Here is a 26,217-nt window from a genome sequence, read left to right as displayed (position 1 = left end):
TTGATATCATTTCCTTTTCTTTGTGATGTAACAAATAGTATTGATTTTTTTTTCATTGAATTTGCCACTAAGTTATTTTCCTTATGCTTCTTCGGTGTTTATAAAGTCTTTCTGAAGGCGACTTTGAACTTTTTATAAGGAGAGATCATTGGCGTATGTGGTGAGGTGTGATGAGATTTAACTCTGGAAACATTTTCATTTAAGTTGTTGAGAAAAACAGAAAAACACACAGGCTACAGTACTGATCGGTAGTGTGACCAGCATTGAAAGCACTGGTGCTTAGAGGTAAGAGAACCACAGGTATCCCTGAAAGTGTTGTTTGACAGTTGAACTGGCTAACCAGCACTTCCCCACATCCCATGGTTTCATGTTTTGAAAGGCACATTGAATGGTCAACTGTCTTGAAGTTCTTCCTTAACTTAAGAAAGATAGGTTCAACCAAAAAGTGCTTCTACATGTTATTGTAGATAGCAACAGTCAATCTGTAGATGGCAGTAAGTGTTTTTATTCTCTCCTGAATCTGTGTTAGTTGTATAAAGAATCATCTTTTGCTCTAATTGTTCAGCAACTTGAGTATAGACTGTATTTTTTTCCAAGGGTTTAGCCAAGGAACGCAGACTGGCAATAGGTCTGCAGTCTTGTGCTATTTTTGGAGTGGAAACTTTCAAGAGCAGGATTATCAGGGCATTTTTAAATAAGGGGAGTAATCCTCGTAATGATGACAGATTGAAATTATGCCCTGATGATCTGGCTTTCATGGGACTGGCCAATTTCACCCCTAAAACACTTTCTGAAAGCTAAACTCTGGTTAAAATCACTTAAACAGGTCCCTAGCACAAAACTGTTAAGAAGAAACATTGACAATAACATAAAATTTGATTTACACTTTCAAATTGTTATTAATGAAATAAACACTAAAAAGCTTTGCCTCCTATACAGAGCTAAATACGATCTTCCAAATAAAACTAGAGAAACAGTAACTAAATCATTTCTCCAACCTACCCTACCTACTGTATGTTTCCCCATTCTACACCAACTTACAAAACTCTGCACAAAAAATGGAACAATGCCTTAATAAAATTGCCCACTTTGCCTGTAACCACCCCTTTAGAACTCACCACTGCCTAGCACTTAATAGATTCATATGTTCATAGGCAAGTACTAGGCTAGCTACCCTTGTGGGCTATTTTAAGCTAGCCAAATCCCTTGGTGAGAATCAAACCCTGTATGTCTTGTCTGTGAGGTAGAGATCAACTGGACTGAACTTCCACACCACCTTCATTATAATCAGCTACTCATAACCCAGAGACTAATACACTACACTGGCAGAAACACTGCACTTAAAGATATGCTACAACTTTCCATTCCACAAAAGCCCTGCTTTATAAAGATAAAATAATCCTGTCCACTGCCAAAGCACAAAACATATCAGGAGTCTCCTTATACTCAAAATCTGTAGCAAACATTTGGAATGCTCTTCCAGTTACTCTCAGGCTTTTCAAAATCACTAGGCTTTCAAAAACACCTAAGAGACCACCTCTCCATATCCTGGCTTAGTAACTGTATATAGCCTGGCTAACTCTTGCATCTCCACTCTCTTCCCCTCTTCTGCTGTACTCTCTCCCTCCTTCTCCTACTCTACCCACCACTTCCTCTCTCCTGCTACCTACTTTCTTGCCTCACTATCATGCTGATGTCATGTACTTCTCTTCTTTTCAGTTATATATTTTTTTATTAATATATTTGGCCTTTGGTAACTGGGAAAATACATCTGAGCCAGTGGCCCATTTAAAGTGGAGGCCTGGAAGGAAAACAGATTAAAACATATGATGAGTAATTATATACAATGGGAGAAAAGCCCTGCAATGGATTAAATATTTTACAATGAGTTGGGGAGAAAGGCTTCATAAAATATATACAAAAACATTTTACAATAACTGGTAAGTAATTATATGCGAGGGGAGAACAATCCCCACAACAAATAAAGGACTTTTAAATAGATTGTGCAGTACCTTGATTACAGGGGATAACAGCTTCTGTAACAGATTAAAATATATTTACAAAATATTGCTAGGATAAATTGTGATCAAGAATACATTATGTACTGCGAGTAGCAAAATACTTTGCGGCAACTTACTCATACCCACATAAAGTGCAACAATCTGTAAGTCTTACAATGATAATTTTAATGTATACTTCATCACTACAGTGACCATCTAAATAATTATCTCTCATGATATTGTGCATGCGTATGTGCAACCTGTGACTATGTAAGTCATTTTTCTTGTATTATATTGTACTGTTGTATGTGCTGCTTGTATCTCTGCATTGTTTCTTCTTTGTACTGTACTTACTGGAGCTGTTCTCCTTGGGCCTCTGCTGAATAAAAGGTCATTGTGCCCAGTTGGCCTCCCCCAGTCAACAAATGTAAAATAAATAAATAAAAGAGGGGATGCAGGAATGAGAGATTCAGAGTACATTCCATGGGTGTGCTTATTCCAGTAATTTTTTTGCAATTTTTGTGGAGACTATAATGTGAATAGTGGGACCAGGGAAAATATGGATGTGCCTGTGAGGTGCTGCTGTGGTTGCTGCAGGGTCTAGTTGTAAGCTTGGCTTCTACAGTGGCAACATAAACATAAAGCTTCTGCAGATGTGGTATCTTTTTCTGGCTCCTGCTTATTGAAAATTGGCCTATTAGGTATTTGCTGATCTCCCAAAAGGATTTTAGATTGTTCATCATGGCCTTTTGGCTTTTGTTGAAATAACTGGCATTGTTATGCATGCAATTCTTCTGTGATTTAGAAATACCCTTTCTAAACATATTACCAACTACATTGCATTTTGCTATTAGTTAACAAACCACTCATTGAAAATGATGCCGTCAGAGATTCCTCCCCTTCTGGCATGGCTGCTTGTCATGCTTCAAATGTGACTCCTCTGCAGGTATTTCTGCTGTGGCCTTTCGCTTGTCCATTTACACGTTTGTCAAGTGTTGTTGGGAGTATTCTCTGCTAGCCTGTTACATGACATCACTGTCCACTTGCTTGACACATGTTTGATGGTCAGTGATATTCCAGCTGGACATAGCATATCTGGGTTCCCTATTAAAACTGCGAAGGTCCACTTAAGCGAATATGGAAACTCGAAACGTATTCAGCGAACTGTGAAAACACCGATTGTCCTGAAGCACGAAATTCGAAAGGTCGAATCGTCATAGTTGGCCCTTCTGCAGTATAGCTCCATAAGGTAAGTGTGCGATAGTTACGGACCTTAGGGTTAGGGTGCGGGTTAAGGTAAGTGCATAGATAATAATGTATGCAAAGTTTAGTGTAGGGTTAGAAGTATGGTTTTGTTAAGTGTATGTGTGTGGATTATATATTTATTTGGGTACAGCTCCTTAAGGTAAGTGTGTGATAGTTACGGACCTTAGGGTTAGAGTGCGGGTTAAGGTAAGTGCATACATGGTAGTATATGCAAGCTTTACTTTAGGGTTAGAAGTAGGGTTTTGGTTAGTGTATGTATGTGGTTTATTTATTTTGTTTGGGTAGGTACTATGTAGCAGGTGGTGGGGTTGGCCAACTATGACGATTCGAGATTTTGAATTTTGCGATTTAGGGTGTTCTGTGTTTTCGTGGTTTGCGCAATATGTGTCTCTGTTTTCGTATTCGCTGAAAAGGACTTTTGTAGTTATAATATAGACCCGCATATCTGCAGTGGTGGCGCAGGTATACTCCCTTATAATCTTATTTAACAGATGACGTAACAGTTTACAGAAAAAGTCAGTTTTGGCTGATGAGAGATTATAAAAAGGAGGAGATCCCAATAATTAGCCAATCTAAAAGGTCCCCTTGCAGATCAGATTACACATTGAGTGCTTATCTGTTATTTCCCCTTTTGGTCCCCATTTGTTAACTCCCTTTTACCTTTAATCTCATTTTGAAATACAGATCCTAACATTGTCCCTCTCATGAATTCCCAGCAAACCCTATCCGATCACTTTCTTTGAATCCAAATTAATCAGCAACTCTGTTTTTTTTTTGTTTTTTTTTTAATATTCCAGTTCTCTTTGAATCATCATTTTTCTGTAATGATATCAGGGGCGCAGGAAAATAATTTTCTTGGGTGGCAAAAGCCAGGGTACTGTTTGGCTAGGCTTATATAGGCCCTAGGGCCAATAGCCTAGTACCTACCTATGAACCTATGCTTGTCTCTCTTCCACAACAGCACATTGATCCATATCTAGCAGTTTTGGTATAATTTCACCTCCATTTTGATTTGTGGCTTTCCGACTAATATTCCCTAATCTAAGCTTCAGCTTGCATCCCTATTTGTGCCTTCTCCACCTCCCCACCAACTTTTTGTCTTCTCTTGCATGCAGTCTTTTCTCCTAATTAACATTATGTATGTGGTGCATGTTGTTTTTTCTGCTTTTTTGTCTTTTCATCCATTTCTCAGACTCTTTTCATAGCCTTGAATACTGTTTCCTTAACTTATATTTATCACTCTCCACAAGTCACAGCAGTTGTCCCCCCTGAAATCTCATATTTAGTCTTTGTCTTTTCTTTCTTGCACATTCCTCTAATATGGAATGATAATATGACTGTTAGCATTGTCAGGGCCTAAGGCAAATGCAAGTCCAACAACTCTTCCTTAATACGTCAAGAAGGTAAAAACAGGTTGAGGCCAAAGGTAGTGGAAAAGTTTATATCAGACTTGCAGTTGTTAGTAGATTCAGCTATTAATTGAAGGATTTGTGACCAAGTTGTTGTCCCTTCACTGGTCTTGCAGTTCACTTTACATAGTTCTAACCGTTTATGGCAAATGTGCCTCACTGTCTTAATCATATGATTTACAGATCATTTCTTGAAAAAAGAGAATGATCACAATCCCCAGAATATCCCTTTCAGTGTGTTTGAATTATATGGTGTTACTTAAAGTACTGCAGGAAACCCAGTTATGATTAAAACAATGACCACTCTCCTGCATACAGTGCGACAAGGTATAGTGTAAAACAAAAATGCTGGCAAAACTAAATGTATCAAAGGTTTTATCATCCAAGGTCCAGTATTACAAACTAAATGAATAGATTTTTACAAAATTCAAACTACATTTTCACATCAGTTGATGAGGTATTACATAGTTCCACCCATCTGGGGTAAGGGTCCAGACAGAGAGATAGAAAATCACAAGCAAAGGAGAGTAGTATTGCTGGAATTGAATTCATCCTCAAGTATTGGGGAGAACCTTCAAGAGGTGGACCCTGTTTTTACAAAATACCACCAAGATGATGATATATAGACATATATGTCTGTGTCATGGACAGACACAAGTTAAAAAAGAAAAAATACAGCTGGGTGCACAAGTCCCATGATAAAAAAGTGCCCAAACCTGGTAGACACACTGGTATCAGGACAGGAAAAAATGACATTGTAGAATCCTCAAGACAGAGATACATTCCTACAATGGGGTAAGGCCAGGCTTAGGGGAGAAAGGCCTACCTGTTGTAGAAGGAAGTAGTAGTCTACAAAAAAACATAAAAATTGTCAGGACAAAAAAGAGTCATAAAGATGACAGACTGAATTGCTGAGGATAAGAAAGAAATTATTTATTGTTACTATTATTCAAGAAGCCCAGAATTTCCATATAGAAAATAAACAAAAAGATTAAGCGAGAAATTAGAAGAAAGAAAAATACTTGCACAAGAAAAACTGTCAAAAGCTTCAAAATGGAAAATTTTCTTCATTAATATAACACATTCATGAAAAAACATTATCTAGACAAAGAAACCATGGACTGTTTGGGAAAAGAAACGACTGGGGAAGTGCAAAAATGTAAAGAACAAAATCTAGAGATTTTTGAAAGGTATAAAAAAGAAACATGAACATGGGAAAGAGAGATTTGATATGGTGAAATATTTATGCACAGGAGAAAGCCAAATTAATCATTATAAAAAAGCAGCTCCAAAAATATTCGAAGAGAAATACAGGCAAAGGCACCCAGATATGGAAAAATTCTTAATACAAAAATTAAGATAACAAAGTAGAAACCTAGAACAGAAGATTTGATTTGTAAGCTAGAAGTTAAACAAATAGAAGCTGAAGTTATGAAATACCTACAAAGTGAAAGATTTACTGTAGAAAGTCTAACATAGGTTATGTCATAACATGATAGAACAGTGAGTCTCCAAAGTAAGGAGAAACAGGAGGAGTGGGAGACATCTGAAGAAGAAATATGGGCATGGGAAAGAAAAAGAGATCTAATATGGTGCAGTATATATATGTAAAGCAGCACCAAAGATATTTGAAGAGAAGTACAGGCAAAGGCATATGGATATGGAAAATTGTACAATACAAAAAATAAGAAAACAAAGAGGGAAAGTAGAAAAGAGGATTAGTAGTAGCGGTGTTAAATAAAAAAATGAAGTTATGGATTACCTGTGAAGTGAAGCATTTAGTGTAGGAAATTCGAATATGGTAACATCACATCATGATAGAACAATGAGTCCTCAAATTAAGGAGATACTGGTGGAACAGAAAGCATGTGATCAGTTGCCATATGAAGCTACTTTGGAGCCTTCAGTAGGAAACCAGTACACAAGTTCAGTTTGAGTTGCACAGCAAGGGAAGGAGCAGGAAACTATGTCAAGTCTGATGCAGTCAATGTTGTGGAACAATAGGCCAGTGAGTTCTTATATGACAGAGCAATGGATGACACAGGATGAAGTAGAAGACAATATGTCACAGTAAGATGTTCTGGAACTTTCTGTGGAATGTCCGCAGGAAACTTAGAACAAAGAATGTGCCCTTAGTTTATAAGAAAATGATCTAAGGGAATAGTTGCTTGATTTAATAGAGGTGGATAGACATGTTAAGATCAATGAAAGAAATAGATTACAGAAAGTCAATAAGACCCAAAATGTTGTAAGTCTGATAAAACTATTTACATAGTAATCAAGACTATTTACAGAAATTCATCTAATGTAACAGAAATAAATAAGACATACTACTGTGCAGCTAAATTAATAGTAGAATAAAGTCTAACCACAAAAACACGGGGCAATAAGGGAAAGGAAAGGAAGAAATCAAATGCCACCATGGAAGTATTGAATAGAGAAAACTGTACAGCAATTAAGACAGGAAGTGTGACTGTTAAAAGAGTGCAGAAGAGGGAACAGATCAGCAAAAATACTTAGAAGGATAGACGTGATAAAAGTGACACACAGTGTCAGAACAGTCCTGGATCTGTCTTATACTAAAGATATCAGCATAGGCAGAAAAACTTAGAAAATATGCAGATAAATATAAAGAAAAGTACAAAATAAGCAATTCATTGATGACCCAAAAAGGTTTTATAGAGGACTGGGAAACAAGCAAAAGGAATTGAATTACCACCAAAAAAAGAAGAAATAGACACATTTTGAAGAAATATCTGTGAAGACCCTTGGAACATAACAAAGATGCTGAATGGATAGAAATAAAAGAAACAGTAAGAAGTTCAAATGTACATGATATGAAATGGGATGAAGTAATGGACAGAAAAATTGAAACAAAATTAAGAAAAGCTCCTAAATGGAAAACCTTAAGCCCAGATCCAGTACCTAACTTCTGGCTAAAAGTATAAACATTTTTACATGAAGATTTAGCCCCAGTAGGAACTATTTATATGTGCATCCTCAACAGACACCAACTTGGTTAACAACAGGAAAAACAATACTCCTCCTTAAGAGTGAACCTACAAGCTAGCCTAAAAACTATATACCAATAACTTGCCTTCCTTTGAACTATATACTGGAATTGATGCTGATAGAATTTATAATCATTTAGAAGAAAATTCAATCATGGCAATAGAAAAAAAGGGTAATGTATGAAAGGCATATGGAGCAAAGGATATTTTTTTGTTAAATAGTCATAATGGAGAATTGTAAAAAGGAGAAGAATCTAAATTTGGTATGGATAGACTACATAAAAGCATTTTACAACATTCCGCATTCATGGATGAAGGATTGCTTTTATAGGTGTACAATATACACGCTACATTAACCAGTTACATTACAGTGACCATGAAACAGTGACAAACCACTCTGCAGCTAGGCTGTGATAAAGAACAAATTGTTAATCCAGGGATAAAATTTCAAAGGGGGATATTCCACACTGACTCTCTGTCGCTGTTGCTCTTTTGTCTTCCCCGTAACTCATGAAGCAGTCTACTTAACAGATTGGATCATGGTTACAATTTGGCTCCCAGAAAATAACAGTGTTCTTCTTTTTGTGGATGATTTAAAACTGTATAGTTCATCAGATGAGGAAATGAAAGCACAACTACAAGTGGTCAAAATTTCATTTGGTCTTGATAAATGTGCAAAAACAACCTTTAAATCAGGAAAGCTGCAGTAACAAAAAAATATCAGTCTGGGACAGGAATGTGATATAAAGGAGCTTGAGCATGAGGGAGTGTATAAAGGAACTGATGAAGGATCAACAATAAAACATGAACAAATATGACTTAACCTAGTAACAAATATTTTAGAGGACTAAAATTAATACCGAAAACAGCCCTAAGTTAGTATAATGTTTACAACTGAGATTGTGTCATTATGGTTTATTTTCTTTTATATAAATGTAAGATTGCCTATGTCATACATGAACATTTAATAAAGATGTTTTTTGTTTAAAAAAAAAAAGCAAGAAAATAGTCCTGATATCTTGGAACAAACTCCAAGCTTTAAACCAATTTGCTCTTCCTGTTCTAACTTACAGGTTTGGGGTAATTGACTGGCCCCAAAAGGTATTGGATCAGTTGGACAGAAAAACAAGAAAAATGCCTCACGCTTATATGATTTATTAAAATCAGTATATACCAAGATTATATACTCCCTGTTCTAAAGGAGATATGAGCCTCCTTGAAAATGATTACATGTATAGATCTGCAATCATAGGACCGCATTCATATCTGCTGACCTCACAAGAGCCAAACATGGTGAAAGTTTTAAAATATGAGGAGAAAAAGTCTAAGATGACCTTTCTGCTTAGTTTAGCCGAAGCATGTTGGTGTCATATGGGAATGGAAATCAAACCAGAAGTTGTCAAAAATCAGGCCGCAACTGAATGTGCTAAAAAAACAAAAGAAAGAATATAAAGTGAAGGATCAGATGAGAAGGGTAGAAATGTGGAAAAAGGCATAGATGTAGTTGTTAAGTACAGAAAACTCCTGGAACAACCTCATGTCGATCAAGATCTGATGCAGGAATGGTTAAGGAGTGGTGAATTTAAACCAAAAGATGAAAGGTTAATTTTGGAGGCCAAGAATAGTGGACTATGTACACATTTGTTTACAAAGTCCATTGAACATTTTGGAGAAATAGACAAATACAGGTTTTGTAAAACAGAATTGGAAACAATTGCTCATCTTCTTGCTGGGTATGATACACTAATAGTAGAAGGCATAATAATATGTCAGGACCATTGCATGATGGTTATGCAAAGATTACAATATTGAATTAGCTGAGATGCACTGGAAACATGAGCCACAAAGCATTATAAAATATGATGCCATTTATATCACATGGGATCACCCATTACCAACAGTTCAAAAAACAGATCCAAGAAAACCAGATATAGTAACCCATAAAAAGAAGACAAAAGTAGCATTGATCATTGAAATTGCCACACCCAGTGATTACAGTGTCTTATGTACAGAGACACACAAAGTCATAAAATACCAGGATGTGCAGGCAGAAAAGAGGATATTGTGTAGGAAGGGTGCCCACACAGTTTCAGCAGTAATAGGAGCAATGAGTTTCATAAAAAAAGAATCTAAAATTATATTTAGATATGCTACAAATACATGTACCTCCATGTGAATTGCAGAAGTTGCCAAATCTGGGGACATTATACATGCTGCAAAGAGCAGTTTTGACTAACATCAAAGACAGAAACAATTCTAATTTCATGAACTGTAATCATACTTTGACATAGGGGTCCATTCTCGTCATGGTATCAGAAACTCAAAAAAACTTGGAGAAATTGAGCACACTTCATTAAACTGTAAGTCATTTGTACAGCTGGTGAAATACCATCTGGAGTACTTTGTTTAATTTTGGAAATCTTGTCTTATTAAGGACATACACATGATTGGGGAACTGGCATGCCAAAGAAGGTCAATTAAAATGTTGTATGCAATGTGACAAGTTTCTACTCCGGGCTAGCAATCAAGGAGACTAAGTCCTCACCACTGACTCCTGTGAGGAAAGTTCACTCAGAGAAAAGATCGATTCACACAGTATTTTCAGATGTAGCTCCCTGCATCAAGCACAACTTCTGTTAAGAGCAAAAAGGGAGCATGCTTCAGACCTGGGGCTGGACTCTCTTTCTCTCTCCAGACCCAAACAAAACTCCACACTGACCACTTTGGAGCTCTCTGATCCTGTTCCCAGTTGACACACACATACTCACACTTGGATATTTGAGTTTCACACACACTCACACACACACACATTCACCTGGGAAAAGCTGGCACAGATTTACTAGCTGTGCCCCTCTCTGCCCAGACTCTGAGGTAATCATGCTGCCACCAGTTAACTACACTAAGTCTCTTACAAAGGATACCCAATTATACTGTGTAAAATTAATACTTATACAAATGGTAGGGTGTGACCAAAACAACAAGGCTTTCAGGAGCAGTCACAGTGTCACTAAAACAAGCATAAGTGTTCTCAAGATGTTAGAACTATTCTCTTAGGGACCAGCCACAATGAAAGTTATTAAAATATTTAATGACAAATAATAAAGCAGAAAACAGGAGAGTGGTGAATACAATAAACATCAGAGTTTTAACCATCATCTAACGCTTTGTTTTTTGTTCACTTGTGTTTGAAGGATATAGGTGTAGCATAATATGAGGCATGTAGAAGAAGGCTTATACACAAGTTGGAGCTAGGAGAAAACAGCCTTTTTGAATTGAGTTTTAAAAGTACTTCTGTAAAGCACTGACATGACAAATGTTGTTATCAGTATGTTCCTTATTAGTATTACTCCTGTTCTGAAAAATGTAACATTTCTTAGATGTATACATTCTGTGTAATTTTACTGTACGTTAGAGTAAACAGTTTTGCAAAAGATGCATGTATCTGCATACTTTATTTGATTTGTTTGTTTATTTTCAATTATTACTATTAAATCTTGTGCTCAGCAAATTTTTGAAAATTGTACAAGTACATCTGGGACTATTATTTTTTCCCTTCCTCAACATTATTATTATATTCTTGCCTTAAATGGCTACGCTACCTTTCTTTTTTTGTCTTCCAGACAGAGACAATGAATGCTGAACTGGAACTGGCTATGAACAAGTTAAAGAATGAGGAAGCTGCCCTTCATGATTCACTATCCAAGATGAGTGCTTTGAACGAGAGCTTGGCCCAAGACAAATTTGAACTAAACAAGATCAACAACCAGGTACTACATTTGGTGCTGTAGCAGGAAAAGAAGTTTTGGTAGTGCTAATGTATTACATCTTGGATAAATCAGTAAGCAGGAGCAGCTGTGTGCAGTTCATTAGAGAATAGAAGACTATGTTCAGTTTAGACACAAGGAGGAAAAAAAATATTAATTAACTCATTCACTCATGTGGAGCTCTGGAGGATTGTAGTCTAACCTCCAATGATTGCATAGCTTCATAGGTAAGTACTAGGCTAGCTCCCTTGCGGGCTATTTTAAGCCTAGCCAGTTTCCCTTTTTTTGCTTGAAATAACCTCTCCCATTTGGTTATAGATTGGCCTTACCCATCCCATGGTTGATAATTATATATTACCCCAATAATAATAACTGGGATCATACCATACATAATTTGAAGGGAGCCATGCATGGGGTAAAGCATTTAGGAGCTGCCGCTGTCTATTAGTAGTACAGCAGGCAGTCCTGTTTCCCATCCATAGATCCAAGGTGCACTTGAATATGGACATGGACGAAACTTTGTTTTATGTGAGTGGAGAGTGTTCCACAGCAGTGGTGTCCTAAGTCATTTGGGGATTCGATGACCGCTCTTAACTTGCAATCATCTGCAAACTTAGTTAGCCAAGAGCTCTTTGGTATTGGCTTTTACTTCAGAAAAGTAGATGCCAAACAGGAGAGCTCCCAGCACATAATTCTGGGTGTACTCCACTGATAACTGGTCTTGTTCTGGAGATAATTTCTCCTATTTTGATGTCCTGCATCCTATTTGTGACCCACTTGACAATTCAACAGGTGACATAGGGATGTATTCACAGTTTATTTAGCTTTTCTACTGTGCCTGAGTGAGGAATTGTGTCAAAAGCTTTGACCAGATAGAGGTTTATGGTGTGTGTGATGTCCTCCCTCTGGGCTAATAATTAAGGAGCCTGAATCCTCACCACCAGCACTAGAGAGGGACGTTCACTTGGAACAAAAATGAGTACACCCAGTATTTCCAGATGCAACTGTCTGCATCAAGTACAGTTTCCCTTAAGAGGACACAGGCAACACACTCATTCTGGGGTCTGGATTTCTCTATCAGTCTCCCTCTAGGTCCCCAGTAAGACTCCCCACTGGTACAGCTATAGAGTTGAGACCTCAGCTAAGTGTCCAAAGTCAAGTTCTCCAGCACCCTGTCTATGAAACCAGTGCTTTGTGTCCCTGCCCCAAACAGAGGAGACACACACACACACACACACACACACACACACACACACACACACACACACACACACACACACACACATATATACACACACACTCTTTGAGATTTAATTTTCATGCAAACGCAAACACCTGGGTAAGGCTGGCACAGAATTACTAGCTATGCCCTCCTCTGCCAGGACTATAAGGTAGTTACACCACCACCAGACACACCAAAGCTAGCTACTGTAAGGCTCTTGCAAGGGTACGCAATTATACTGAGTGAAATTAATATTAATACAAATGGTAGTTTCACCAACAGTAAGGCTTTCAGGAGTGGCCAGAGTTATCACAAAATATATGTATATAAATATTCTCTGAGAGTAACATTTTCTCTAAAGGACCAACCACAGTGAAAAGTTTAAATATATTTAATAATAAATAATAAAAGAAAATGAAAATACTAAATATCTATTTACACTAAACACCAGAGTTTTAATCACCAGAAATATTAAAAATAACACAGGTGGACGGGTTCACACAGTTATGAAAAAACAACATTTAACTAATCTCACCATATTTTCCTGACTGATCTAAAGAATTATTATTCCGTGGTTACTTACTAGAGCAAGGCAAGATGAACCAGGTGAGGGGCCTTTCCTTGTCAGCTTCCAAAACCAGAGTGCTGTGAGACTTCAGTCTCATGTAGTATTAAAATATCATTTTATTGATGGATTTCAGAATGACATCACATACATCTGGTCATCCTACTTGTGGTTCCCATGCTACCTCCCGTGGCTAGAAGCTGTCAGAATTTAGCACATATGTGTCAATAATACACACACACAGAACCTTGCTAAGATCTGCTGCAGCTCCTGGAAGTCATAAAACAATTTCAAACCTCAACCCTTCCAGAGTAGCAATTAGTTCACCCCAAAGACAATGCAGAAAGCGTCCTAGTACAGACCTTTTGTCTCTGGCTGCATTGAGAACTTTAAGATACAACCTTTGGGGCCTAAGCCAGGTAATTTAATTTCAAACTATTTTCAAAGTTAGGTGGATTGAGATTAGCCTCTTCTCTTCCAGTATCCTCTGTTAAAACATATACATTTAAACAGTTACAGTAATACATGTATATTGTTTTTTCCTGTCCAGCAGGACACACTGTTGATACATTTTTAACACAAGCAGCTTCACAAATACATTTTCAACACAAGCATCTATACAAATCAGTTTGATATACAAATGACATAGAATTCTTTACAAAATTACAGCTAGCTGTGCTGGCATGTGTTATACATCCACTGCCCTACTTCTCCTGACAAAGCTGGCAGTACCTCACATTGTCACAGTGTGTACTGTTTTGCCTTTATCCATTGCTTCTGTGACCTTTTCAAAAAATCCACCAGATTGAGTACGCATGACCTGCCCTTAGCATCATGAGCTTTTTGACAAAATCAACTTATGCCCTCATATTTTAAACAAATGTCCATCTTTGTGGAGGCACAAGGCTTTCTAAAAAATGTAAATGGCAAAATGTTTAATACCAGCAAATCTTTCCAGTGGTAGCATTAAGTAGATTCTAGGTCTTAAACTGGATTTTGTAAGCTATAATAAACCCATTAAATATTGATTTTTATAATATTTTAACTTATAATACCTCAGTAACCACTGAAGTTACACGCATACTTCTGGCAAAATTGTACTTACCAATCTGTGAGGTTTCACTTGAGGTTGTGCGGGTCTGTTTGTGTTACTTTGTGCTGAAATAGTTACAAAAATACGGAAATTATAACAATGTAAATAAGTAGTATACAATTACTAGTATCTATTTAGCAACACTAGACAGAGATCAGTTATGCTTCCAGTCATGTAAGCATTAAAATGAAATCTTTCATTAGCTTGTATGTAGCATGGTTTTGGAATTATTAATGCAAATATGAGCATGTTATGTTAGATGCCTAGATGTGTCAGTAGGATGTAGGTACAGGCACACTTTGAGGTGTCACTAGGCTTCAGTGAGTAAAATCCTAGTGCTTGCCTGACTAGAATATAAAGAAAGGTCCTATTTGTCCTGCTGATGCCGGGGGTTTGACCAGTATCTTTGTGCTAAAGAATAGCTATCCTGTTGTGTGCAGATATGTTTTTTTTCCCCTCTCTGGCAGCTCCTCGTTTGATGCTCGGGTTCTTGCAACAGGCAGACAGTAGATTTAATGTGCAGAAAGACATATTCAACAGACAACATTGTCAGACACTCTGACTTCACACATTATAATTGTTTATTTAGCAAAAGGAGAGTGAATAAAAAGAAAGGGGAAAATAAAAGGAAAATTAAATTCAGCTACTAGTTACAGTAGAGTCTACAGCTATATAGATTGTAAAATTTGCACATTGAACTTCTCTGTTTCTCCCCATTGAAATGTAGGAAGCATTGCTTTGACTATAAATACGAGTTCCTTGTATCTCTGTTTTCATTGACATACTGTAGCCATATCCCTGTCTCTTTATTTATCCTTAGAACCAGTAAAAGTTGATCATTTCTCAAGCAGCATGTGCCTTGCTTCTGTGTGTATAGATTTTGTAATAAACATATACAAGATGGAATCCACAATTTTTATACCAACTCTCAAGTTACTGCATTGTTTTTTTCTACTGCTCTGTTAAGGTATTAGGTCTTTTTTATTTTTACTAGCCATGTTTCTTTCTGTTAAAAGTGTGGAAGTTTTATGTGTGTGTGTGTGTGTGTGTGTGTGTGTGTGTGTGGTGTGTGTGTGTGTGTGTGTGTGTGTGTGTGTGTGTGTGTGTGTGTGTGTGTGTGTATATATATATATATATATATATATATATATATATATATATATATATATGGGTCCCCTTCACATTGTCGACACTTCAAAATGCCAAATTTCATATGACCGAGACCATATGATCGACATTTGAAATGCCGACAATGCTGAACCGGCATCTCCGTACAGTGCGGAATGGAAAGATTTCCATTCCTGCACTGTAGTGCGATCTCATAGTTGGTATATTTAAGTTATGGGGAGTGTGGAGGGGTGCAGGGGGGTTTGTCCCCCCTGCTAGCAGTGTTTAGGTAAGTGTTTGTTGTTTTTTACTTTTGTTTTTCATATGCTCGACATTTCAAATGTCGATGATATGGTCTCGGCCATATGAAATTTGGCATTTTGAAGTGTCGAACATATGAAGTAGATCCATATATAGGTTCATAGGTTTATACTAGGCTATCTGCCCAGGGGCATTTATAAGCCTAGCCCATAGTTATGTGGCTTTCGCCACCCCTTTAGTTTGAAGAAAACTATGCCTATTATTTTGCTGTGCCTCTGTCAAGCAGTGACACTGAAGTAATCCCTGGGGTATATCTGCGATCTCCCATCCATTGGTCAAGATTCCTCTTGAACAAGGCCAGCGAGGTGCTCTGCCTCACATGTACCGGGATTTTGTTCCACAGCATAGGGAGTCTCTGGGTGATGAATCTGTCCCTCCAGCACGTTCTATTAATAACCGTGTCAAGGTTTAAGTCTCCCACCCTTGTGGTTCTGAGGGATCTAGATTTTTTGAGGTGAAGCATATTCATTAAATCTGGGTTTGACATGGCCTTGTATGTCAGGCACAGGTCACCTCTGAGCAAGCGGTATGCGACTGAATAGAGCTGGAGTTCTTTCAGTCGGGCAGCATAAGACATATTTTTGAGACCCTTTATCCTTTTGGTGAGGAACTTTTGGGGCCTTTCCAGCTGCTGCAGGTGTCAGGTCAGATACATTCCGAATGGGGCATTGTACTCAATCATTGGTCTAATGAGTAATGAGTACAGGGGGACGATGACCTCCCTTGATCTAGATGTGAATCCCTTCATGATCAGGTGGGCAATGTAGAAGGTCTTCCTAACTACTTTAGCAACGTGAGTGTAAAACGAAAGGTTACTGTCAACCTGGGTCCCCAGATCCCTGATAACTTCTTCTGTGCTCAGTGGATTGCCACCTATATGGTAGCTAGGGGTAACCTTGTTTTTCCCGAAGGGTATGACTATGCATTTCTTGGCGTTTAACTTTAGGCCATGGCTCTGGCACCAGTTATCCGTTTCTGTGAGGCCCTTCTGAAGGATATCTGTGTCAGATGTGTTTTCGACTATGGCGCCCAGTTTGCAGTCATCTGCAAACTTTGTCAGCCATAACCCTCCTGTGTTTGCTTGTACTTCAGAAAAGTAGATGCCGAACAAGAGTGGACCCAGGACTGAGCCCTGTGGGACACCACTTGTGACCGGCTTTGAGTCTGACATGGCGCCAGCAACTCTGACCCTGTGGGTTCTGTCACTTAGCCAGTTTGCAACCCATCTTGTGATGTATGGGTTTACATTCAAGCTGATGAGTTTTTCGATGATACCTGAGTGGGGTATTGTGTCGAAGGCCTTTGCCAGGTCGAGGTAGGCTGTATGGACTGCCTTACCCTCATCAATGGCCTTGGTGACTGTTTCAAAAAAGTCAACCAAGTTTAAAAGGCATGATCTGCCTTTGACAAAGCCAAACTGGGTTGGATCCAAAGTCTGCAAGTTCCCTATGCCTTTATTTATGAGTTCCATTATGATCCTCTCCATGGCTTTGCAGATAAGGCTTGTCAAGCTAATGGGACAGTAATTTCCAGGGTCGGTGGAGGCACCGCCCTTGTGTAGTGGGACCACAGTCGCCATGCGCCACTCCTTGGGTACGTATCCTGAGGTGAGGCTAAGATTAAACAGCTGTCCTAATTGCGGGTTTAATTCCTCATTGAGTTCGTGGAGCACACAGCCGGGGACACCATCCGGTCCCATGGATGCTGTGTTTTTTGCCTTGGAGAGAGCAGTTCTCACCTGGGCTTTAGAGATGTTTGGGGGGCTACAATCCTCTGGTATAGATATCTCTCCTTTTGGGGGGGGGGGGAGAAGTTAGCACTGAACCTGTCAGCCAGTATGTTGGCAATGTCTGTAGGTTCAGTAGTCTTCACATTATTTTGAACTAATTCTGAGCATATTGAGTCCTTGGCGATTTTTCTCTCAAAATTTGCCTTGGATGATTTTATGAGAGCTCTTAGTTTTTTACTTATAATGATCAAAGGTGTCTTACCTTTCAAGGATTTTGCTCTATCTTGTAGTAGCTTCCTCCTTTTGTTGTAGAGCTTGTTTATGGCTGGGGTCCACCAGACTGGACGCTTGCCTTTGGTACAGAGAGTCTTAGTTTTGTTTGGGATTGCCTGATCCATGCAGTCCTGTAGGTGCTGGTAGAAAGCATTTGTAAGTGATTCAGCGGTTTGAGTAATGTTTACCACCGGCTCAGGGGCCTTAAAGGAGACCACACTAGTTTTTAGAAGTGTGAAGTTGGCTTTTGAGAAGTTTTTCACTGTGGTCTTTTTTATTTCAGGTGGGGGCGGGATGAGGACCTCCAGCGAGATTAGTTTATGATCTGATCTCACCAGTGAGGGGTATACTTCCGGTGTTGAACATTGTGATCCCATGTTCGTGATGATGAGATCAAGTATGTTTTCTCCTCTTGTGGGGATGGTGACTAGTTGTTCCATGGCATTTGAGTTTATGAACTCCAGGAACCTTTGGGTTAGAGTGTTTGGGCTTGAGTATTGTTCCCAGTCTATATTAGGGTAGTTGAAGTCACCTAGTATGATGGTGTTTGGAGATACATTTATCCCCTCCAGTGTTTTCAGGAATGCCATGTGAGGTTCCTGAGTTTGAGAGGGTGGCCTGTAACATGCTACAAATTGCAGAGCAGTCTTGCCTATGGTTAATTGTACCTGGATGGTCTCCGATGCATCGTGCGTTGCCACCAACCTTGAGGTGTGGGTGTCCTTTATGAATATGGACACCCCCCCTCCTTTCTTGGTGTTGTCCGGATTTTGGGGCCGGAACGCATGATATGAGGTAAAACCTAATAGTGCTGGGGTGCTCTCAGGAGCCTTGAACCAGGTTTCTGTCACAGCACAGACATCGATGTTCTCCATACTGAGAAGGGCCTCGAGTGCGTGCATCTTGAGATTGAGACTTCTGGCATTGAGCAGCATTACCCTTAGTTTTTTCCTTTTTGTGTTCTAGGGTGGTAGGTTTAGAATTTGAGCCTTGCCTAAAAAGGCAATATGGGGTGGCAAGAGCCTTTGCCAATATCCGGAAGCCCAGGGGTGACAGGTGCAAGCCATCCCTTGCGAAGCAGCGTGGCTTGTCCAGCATGTCATCCCAGGCAGACAGACATTGGATCCCCTTTGAATGACACCAGAATTTAAGCCAATTATTAAAGCTGATCATCTTATCACTGTATTGTGGCATCATTCTAGGTGAGGGTAGGATACTGCTCAAGGTCAGGGTCATACCTGCTTGGGCTACATAATCAGAGAGCTCCTCAATGTCTCTTTTCATGTAGTCCAAGGAGGTACGTCTCAGGTTGTTTACACCAGCGTGGACAATGACTGAGTCGTACTTGTACCTGCTGTTGAGAGACCTGAGTGCTTGCGTTATGTGGCGGATTCTAGCGCCCGACAGGCATATTACTGTGACCTTCTCCTTACTCAGTCTGGTGAGCGGGACGTCAGTGTGTCTGACTATGGAGTCACCAATGATGAGTGTGTCTGGCATTGTGTTTGGCCTTAAGGGCTGTGACTGTTTGACACTCTGACTGTGTGGTTTATGTGTTGCATGTGTTGAGTCCTGAGGTGGTAGTTGTTTGGGTGTCTGCTTTGGTGGCCTCTGCTGTTTTGGTAGATTTTTGATCAGAGCCTCCGAGTATGTCTTTGTGTGATTATGTGTGTGATTTGAAGTTGTGATGGTACTATGTGTGACTGGGTATGTAGTGTGTGTGGTTACCTTATCCTCCTGTCTGGTCTTGCCAGTCCTATGTTGAGAGAGCTCAGCCTCCAGTCTGGCCGTATAGTTGCATCTCTCGCATGTATTTGTGTTTTGTGGGAGAAGGAGAGGGTTGTCTGTGTACATGAGGCAATTGTAACATTGCCTTAATATTCCCAGGCTCACCAGCTGAGCAGGAGAGGACACTAGCAACTGATCCCTCGACATGCTAGAAGGAATAGATAAAAAAACTTACAAAAGACTCCGGGGGATGTGGGTTCTAGGCTGGTGGAGTACTGTCTATAATAAAAGTGCTTTATCAAGGTGAAAGTACTGTAGGAGCAAGTGCTAGGCTTTACAGATAGAGAATAGTCTACTTGGGAATCAAGTAGAGATTAACTTTTTAGTTATAGGATACACTGGTTAGATCAGCAGTACAGTTCGAGGAAGGTAGTTTTAAGGGAAAATTTGAAGAGTGGAATTTAGGTAGCCCGAATAGTTTAACCTTGTTTAACCGCCGCTGCTCTTGTGTGCAACAGTGGCAACTCCGTGCTAAATCGCTCTAACGCGTGTTTAGCGTGTTTTATATCAGGGGGCTGAAAAAAGCTAGGAACTGGCCCAAAACGACCAATGGACTACAAGTTACTGGCTGAAACCTCACCAAATTGGACCAACAGGTAGCTCAGTGCTTCCCACTCGCACTGGTAAGCAAGGAAACTTCCTCCCTTCCAAATTAGGCAATGAATCAGTAACAGGAACTACAACAAAAGTCCAGGGATCAGCAACTCTGAAACTGGACTACTCTAGCTCAGTAAGGCGGGAAAACAAGAGATATTTTTTTTGTTTTTTTTTTTTTTCTCAGAAACAAGGAAAAACAGACAGTAGATGCTATAAATGCTATAAATCGGCTAGCGCACTTTAGTGTGTAGCCTACAGAAACAATTTGCAACAATTACAGACTTAAAGTAACAATTTGAGATTTAAAGTGCAATAAACAGTATATATGCAGAAAATACTTCAATATAGCAGCAAAACAGGCGAAATACAGTCGCTAGGTAAATAGCAGTGGGAAAGCCACAAAAAAAATATACTTAAATCAGGTAAAGTCGCTTTTTTAGCTCTCTGAAGCTTGGATCACTCTGCTGGCCAACACGAGGATCTGTGCTGAGTAGGTACAAGCTGGAAAACGCGCGTTTAGCGTGTTTTATGTCAGGGGGCTGAAAAAAGCTAGGAACTGGCCCAAAACGACCAATGGACTACAAGTTACTGGCTGAAACCTCACCAAATTGGACCAACAGGTAGCTCAGTGGTTCCCACTCCCACTGGTAAGCAAGGAAACTTCCTCCCTTCCAAATAAGGCAGTGAATCAGTAACAGGAACTACAACAAAAGTCCAGGGATCAGCTACATATATATATATATATATATATGTATATATATATATATATATATACACACACACACACACACACACACACACACACACAGACATACACACACTCACTCACACATATACATATATATATTTATAGGTTTACTATAATTTCGTTGAACGACACAACGCATATTTCAAAATCATGTAATCACATGGCTGACTAGTAGTGAAGCACAACCTTCCAAATGCTTAAAAGTGAAAACACAGAAGTGAGTGCTTCTTGCAAAATCACCATTCAATGTTGTTCTTACCATATTCGACATAAGGTAAAAACATTTACATTTTCAGCCATATGAGTCAATGAAACTACTCAAAAATATTGAGTCTTTCAACAAAATGATGATAATAAACATATATATGTATATATATATATATATATATATATATATATATATATATGTGTGTGTGTAGTATATGTACATATGTATATACGTATGTACATGTGTGTGTGTGTGTGTAAAATACACATGAACACACACAGGTATGCATAGATATAGATTAATAGGTTTGTTAAGGTATTAATTCCTGAGTATTCTAATGATTAAAACTCTTGTCTGTTCTCTTTGCTGTGTTATGCAAATTTGTTTTATTGTTGGAAACTGTGGTGTATGTTTTTGTCTGGCAGTACAGAGCAGCAGGTTATGGCTGTGAACTGCTAATGAGTTTCTTTCTGTAGACTTAGAACTGAGTCCAGTCACCAGTTACACATTATGTGGCTCCATGTCACTTAACAAGAGCAGCACTGTCTGATTACCTGTGAAAAGTAGTAGGATGTAATGGGATCCTATCTCACCTACATTCATAACTGATGGGTTCGGAGCCGATCCGTCGGCTCCGACTCGGCCACTATACACTAGAACGAAGTCTCTCATTGGCTGGGCTACCCCTTATCCCATAATGCACCACGCCTGCTTCCCCAGATCTCGTTTGCCACTTTTCAGCCATGGTCTCGACTTGGCTGGAGCCAAGTGTTTTTTTCTTGACCTTTTGGTCTTTTTTGACTAGGGTTTCTGTCAGAATTTAAACAAACAGCTGTTTTAACAGCTTTGTGAGTGTTTGTGGTCAGTTTTGTGTAAAATTAAATTTTATTCTTTTTCGCGCTACTAGTGTACTGGGCAAGGCCCATTTAAGTTAGAGGGCCTTTGCCCTTATTGTATGTCTATATATTTTCTTGTTGTGTGACTGAAATAGTTTTCGGGCTAAGCCCGTTTAAGTTAGAGGGCTTTGGCCCACGTATTTCCTTACTTCTGTGTATTTGACCTGTTGTATCGGGCTAAGCCCGTTTAAGTTAGAGGGCTTTAGCCCATACATTAGTAACTGGTTTTTTTTCTAGCTATCAGTTACCTGTTTTTTCTACTGTACCCAAAATGTCTAAGGAGCAGAAATCAGGGTTCAAAAAGTGTGCAAAATGTAATTATAAAATGTCTATTACAGACAGCCATGCTGTCTGCGTGTACTGTTTAGGGCCTAAACATTTACAGGATACTTGCAGTGTGTGTCACGCTTTTTCCTCCAGGGTGCTCCAGGAGAGAAAAAACAAGCTGATACTTAGGGGTCTGATTAAGCCTTCATTTGAGGAAGCTTTGGCTTCATCTCCAGCTTCTAAAAAGAAGAGATCGTCGGCTCCGACCAGTCCGTCGGGCCCGACACCCAAGAAGCATAGATCGTCGGCTCCGACCAGTCCGTCGGATCCGACAGCTAAGAAACTGGGATCGACTTCTTCTTCCTTGGCTCCAATGGCTTCGGAGCCGATGGTTGAAGGGTCTGCCTCGGTGCTTCTTCCCTCGGCTCCATTGGTGTCGGAGCCGCAGGTTAGTGCATCGAGAGGCCAATCACCTACTTCGGCTCCTTTGGTCTCTGAGCCGTTGGAGGTGTGCAGCTCAGACTCTTCCCCCTCGGCTCCGGAGCCTCCTTCGGTGCCGACACTGTTGCAAACGGTTCCGGTCTCGGGTCCGATAGTGCTGGAACCCTTTCGGAGCCAATCCCCTGCTTTATCGGAGCCGAGGCAGAAGTCTTCTCGGCCCCAATCTGTTTCCTCCAAATCCTCTAGGTTGTCTGATTCGGATTTGGATAGGGTTATCCAGAGGCTGTTCCAGTCCCCAGTTTTTACTAAAATGATCTCGGCTCCAGCCCACGCGGCTTTGGAGCCGATTCCACCTCCCATGCATTTGATTCCTCCTCCGACCCCCTTGGAGCCGTTGGAGTCGGTGCAGGTAGAACGCAGCGGAAACGTCCAGTCGGAGCAGGGACCCCCTCGGAGTTTCTCTGCTCCGACCTTCATTCCTACCCTGTCCTCGGTGTCAGGGTTTGGTACCGGGTCTTCCTCAGCGGGGGCCGAGGGCAACACTGTGGAGCTCGCCTCTTCGATGCCCAGTCATCGGCCGCAGGTATTCCCGGTACCGCCGTGGTCTCTCAGCAAGTGCTCTCTGCAGAGTCTGGAGGTCCTGCTTTTGAGGCCATGAGGAGTGCGCTGGCCATGACCTTGCCGGTTCAGCAGGTTTCTACCTCTCCGTCCCAAGTTTTGGGTACTGGTGCCTCTGGAGACATTCTTTCCCATGACAGTGGGGCCCCAGGGCCTGAGGATACCCCCTTAGAGGGTTCCCTTCTTCCGGGGGGTCCTTCTGAATCTGCTTCGGATGAACCCCCAAGGAAGAAGCTGTGTAAGAGGAAGCACGTTGATTCCCAAGATGAATCCGTCACTTCAGATACTGACCTCGATGATGCGGAGGGGTCCCCTAAATCATCCTCAGATGACGTTTCCTTCTCAGATATCCTTGAGATCTTGAGACAGAGAGGCGATTGGCAATCCAAAGCCCCTACCGCTGAGGAGTCAGTTTTCCTCAAGGCCTTCGGGGCCCAGCCCTCCTCCTCCTGGGTGTCTCCACCCTTCGACGAGTTATTAGATCTAATCTCTCGGAGGGTGTGGGAACATCCTGATACAGTGGAACCGGTGCCTGCCAGGCCTAATAAGTTTCTTTCAGCCCCTCCCCAGAAGGAATTCCTCACTAAGGATGTTGCAGTTGATGCTATGGTGGTGGCATCTGCCACTCAGCAGGACGTGGCAGAGGCTTCAACGTCTATTCATCCTCCTAATAAGGATTCTAGGAGCATGGATAGGTACGGGAAGCGTACCCTTTCTTCGGCGACCTTTACCCTGCGGTTGCTGAACTATCTCTGTCATTTTACAAGGCTCCAAAGGGACCTCCTCAAGGAGTTATGAGAGTCCCTTGCGGGTAACCTTCCTGAGGCATTAGCACAGACCGTAGGCGCCCAGATGACTACCCTATCTTCTATTGTCAACTCGTCCATGAGGCTCATTTCCTATGCAGCCGAAGGGGCGAGTAGAGCAGCGGGCACAGGAGTGGCTCTTAGGAGACAAGCCTGGTTACGCTTGTGTCCACTCAGGGAGGCCTTTAAGTCTTCTTTCGCCGATGCCCCCTTTGATGGGTCTTCTTTGTTTGGACCCAAGGTGAAGGACACACTTACTCGGTGCGAGCAGGAGGGCAAGACCTTGACTGCCGTTGGGGCCCGTTTTTCCGCTCCCTCTAGACCTTATCCCAAGGCCCAGAGAGGAGGGAAAATGTGGTTCAGGAAATCCCAAAAGTTCTTCTCTACTCCACCGAGTGATTCCCCCCTCCAGAGGCAGGGGGGGATTCAGGAAGACGCCGCCCTAGAGGTGGCAGAGGCCCCCGTAACTCTGGAGACCGCGACTCCTTTCGTGGTTCCTCCTACCCTCAACATCCCTAGGATGTGGCCCGGCTGTGCTTCTCCAGAGCCGGTCGGGGGTCGTTTTGCGAAACACCCACAGGCTTAGGAATCAATAACCAAGGATCAGTGGGTGCTTCGCATTGTAACCGGAGGCTACCTCATCCCCTTTTTCAAGCCCCCTCCTCCTACAAGGAGAATCCCGGACGTGCCACCCAGTCAGCGGGATCTGGCAGCCGTAGGAGTTTCAAAGCTGCTAAGCAAAGGGGTCATCCAGCCCTTCCCCGCCGACCAGATCGGATCAGGAACTTACTCAAGATTATTTTTGGTGCCAAAAAAGACAGGGGACGTAAGGCCCATTTTGGACCTAAGCTCTTTAAATTGTTTTGTGAAGGAAGTCCATGTTCTGGATGGTCACCCTTCAGTCCATTCTCCCGTTATTGGAGAAGGATGTCTGGATGTGCTCCATAGACCTCAAGGGCGCTTACTATCACATTTTGATACGTCAAGAGTCCAGGAGTCATTTACGCTTCCGCCTAGGAACCAGTCATTTCCAGTTTCGTGCACTGCCCTTTGGTCTCACCACAGCGCCTAGGGTGTTTACCAAGTGTCTGGCAGTAGTGACAGCTCACTTGAGAAGTCTAGGATTCCAAGTGTTTCCCTATCTCGACGACTGGCTCCTCACTGCCACCTCCAAGCATCTACTGATTCGAGCGCTGATGGCCACAGTAACCTTGGGTCTCTCGCTAGGAATCACTTTCAATTGGAAAAAATCTGTGCTGCGGCCATCTCAGCGTATCACCTTTATAGGCGCAGAGTTAGACACAAAAAGGATGTGGGCATTTTTGCCATCAGAGAGAATTCAGGTTCTACAATCACAGGTTCTAAATTTGTTACCCAAATCTCGAGTTCCTGCCAGACAGATTCTTCAGTTATTGGGCACGATGGCTGCAACTATCCTCCTAGTACCGTTAGCCAGGCTGCACATGCGGGTGCTGCAATGGCTATTATCGGTTCAATGGTCATACCAAGAACTTCCCCTGAACCACCTGGTTCTGATTACGGACAGTTGTCGTCGGGACCTCTGTTGGTGGCTATGTCGGTCCAACCTGGACCGGGGCGTCCTTTCGCCCTTCAGCCCCCTGTTGCCACAGTGACCACGGACACCTCCCATATAGGGTGGGGGGGTCATTATCTGGACAGGTCTGTCCAAGGCACTTGGCAGGATTGCGAAGTGCACCTTCACATCAATATCCTGGAAATGAGAGCGGTGCTTCTGGTTTTACAAGCACTTCATCATGCTCTCCCCCAAGGTACTATTGCGATTCTATCCGACAACATGTTGGTAGTTTGGCACATAAACAAGCAGGGCGGAACCAGGTCCTACCCCCTTTGCAGAGAGGCCATGAGAGTATGGCGCTGGGCCATAGCCTCTCGACGTTTCTTAGTAGCCACGCACATTCCGGGAAAAGCCAATGTGATTGCAGATAGGCTCAGCAGGACTCTCCTGTTGCCCCACGAGTGGTCCCTCAACAACAGAGTGGCTGCACAGATCTTCGCCAAATGGGGTCTCCCTTGTTGCGACTTGTTCGCCAGCCCCAACAATGCGAA

General features: G+C 41.2%; 1 protein-coding gene across 1 annotated transcript in view; it reads left to right on the top strand.

Annotated features, from left to right (window-relative positions):
- The window catches only part of CROCC (ciliary rootlet coiled-coil, rootletin), a 2,018,646-nt gene that overhangs the window by 912,550 nt on the left and 1,079,879 nt on the right, over positions 1 to 26,217 (top strand). Inside the window, exon 15 of the mRNA XM_044061829.1 lies at positions 11,307 to 11,453. Within this exon, the coding sequence (XP_043917764.1) occupies positions 11,307 to 11,453 (147 nt within the window). The remainder of the gene's footprint in view (positions 1 to 11,306; positions 11,454 to 26,217) is intronic.

This window comes from Protopterus annectens, chromosome 2.part0 (genome assembly GCF_019279795.1).
Source record: "Protopterus annectens isolate FY-2018-M chromosome 2.part0, PAN1.0, whole genome shotgun sequence".
Taxonomy (NCBI): Eukaryota; Metazoa; Chordata; order Ceratodontiformes; family Protopteridae; genus Protopterus; species Protopterus annectens.
This window is presented reverse-complemented; position numbering and strand designations above follow the sequence as displayed.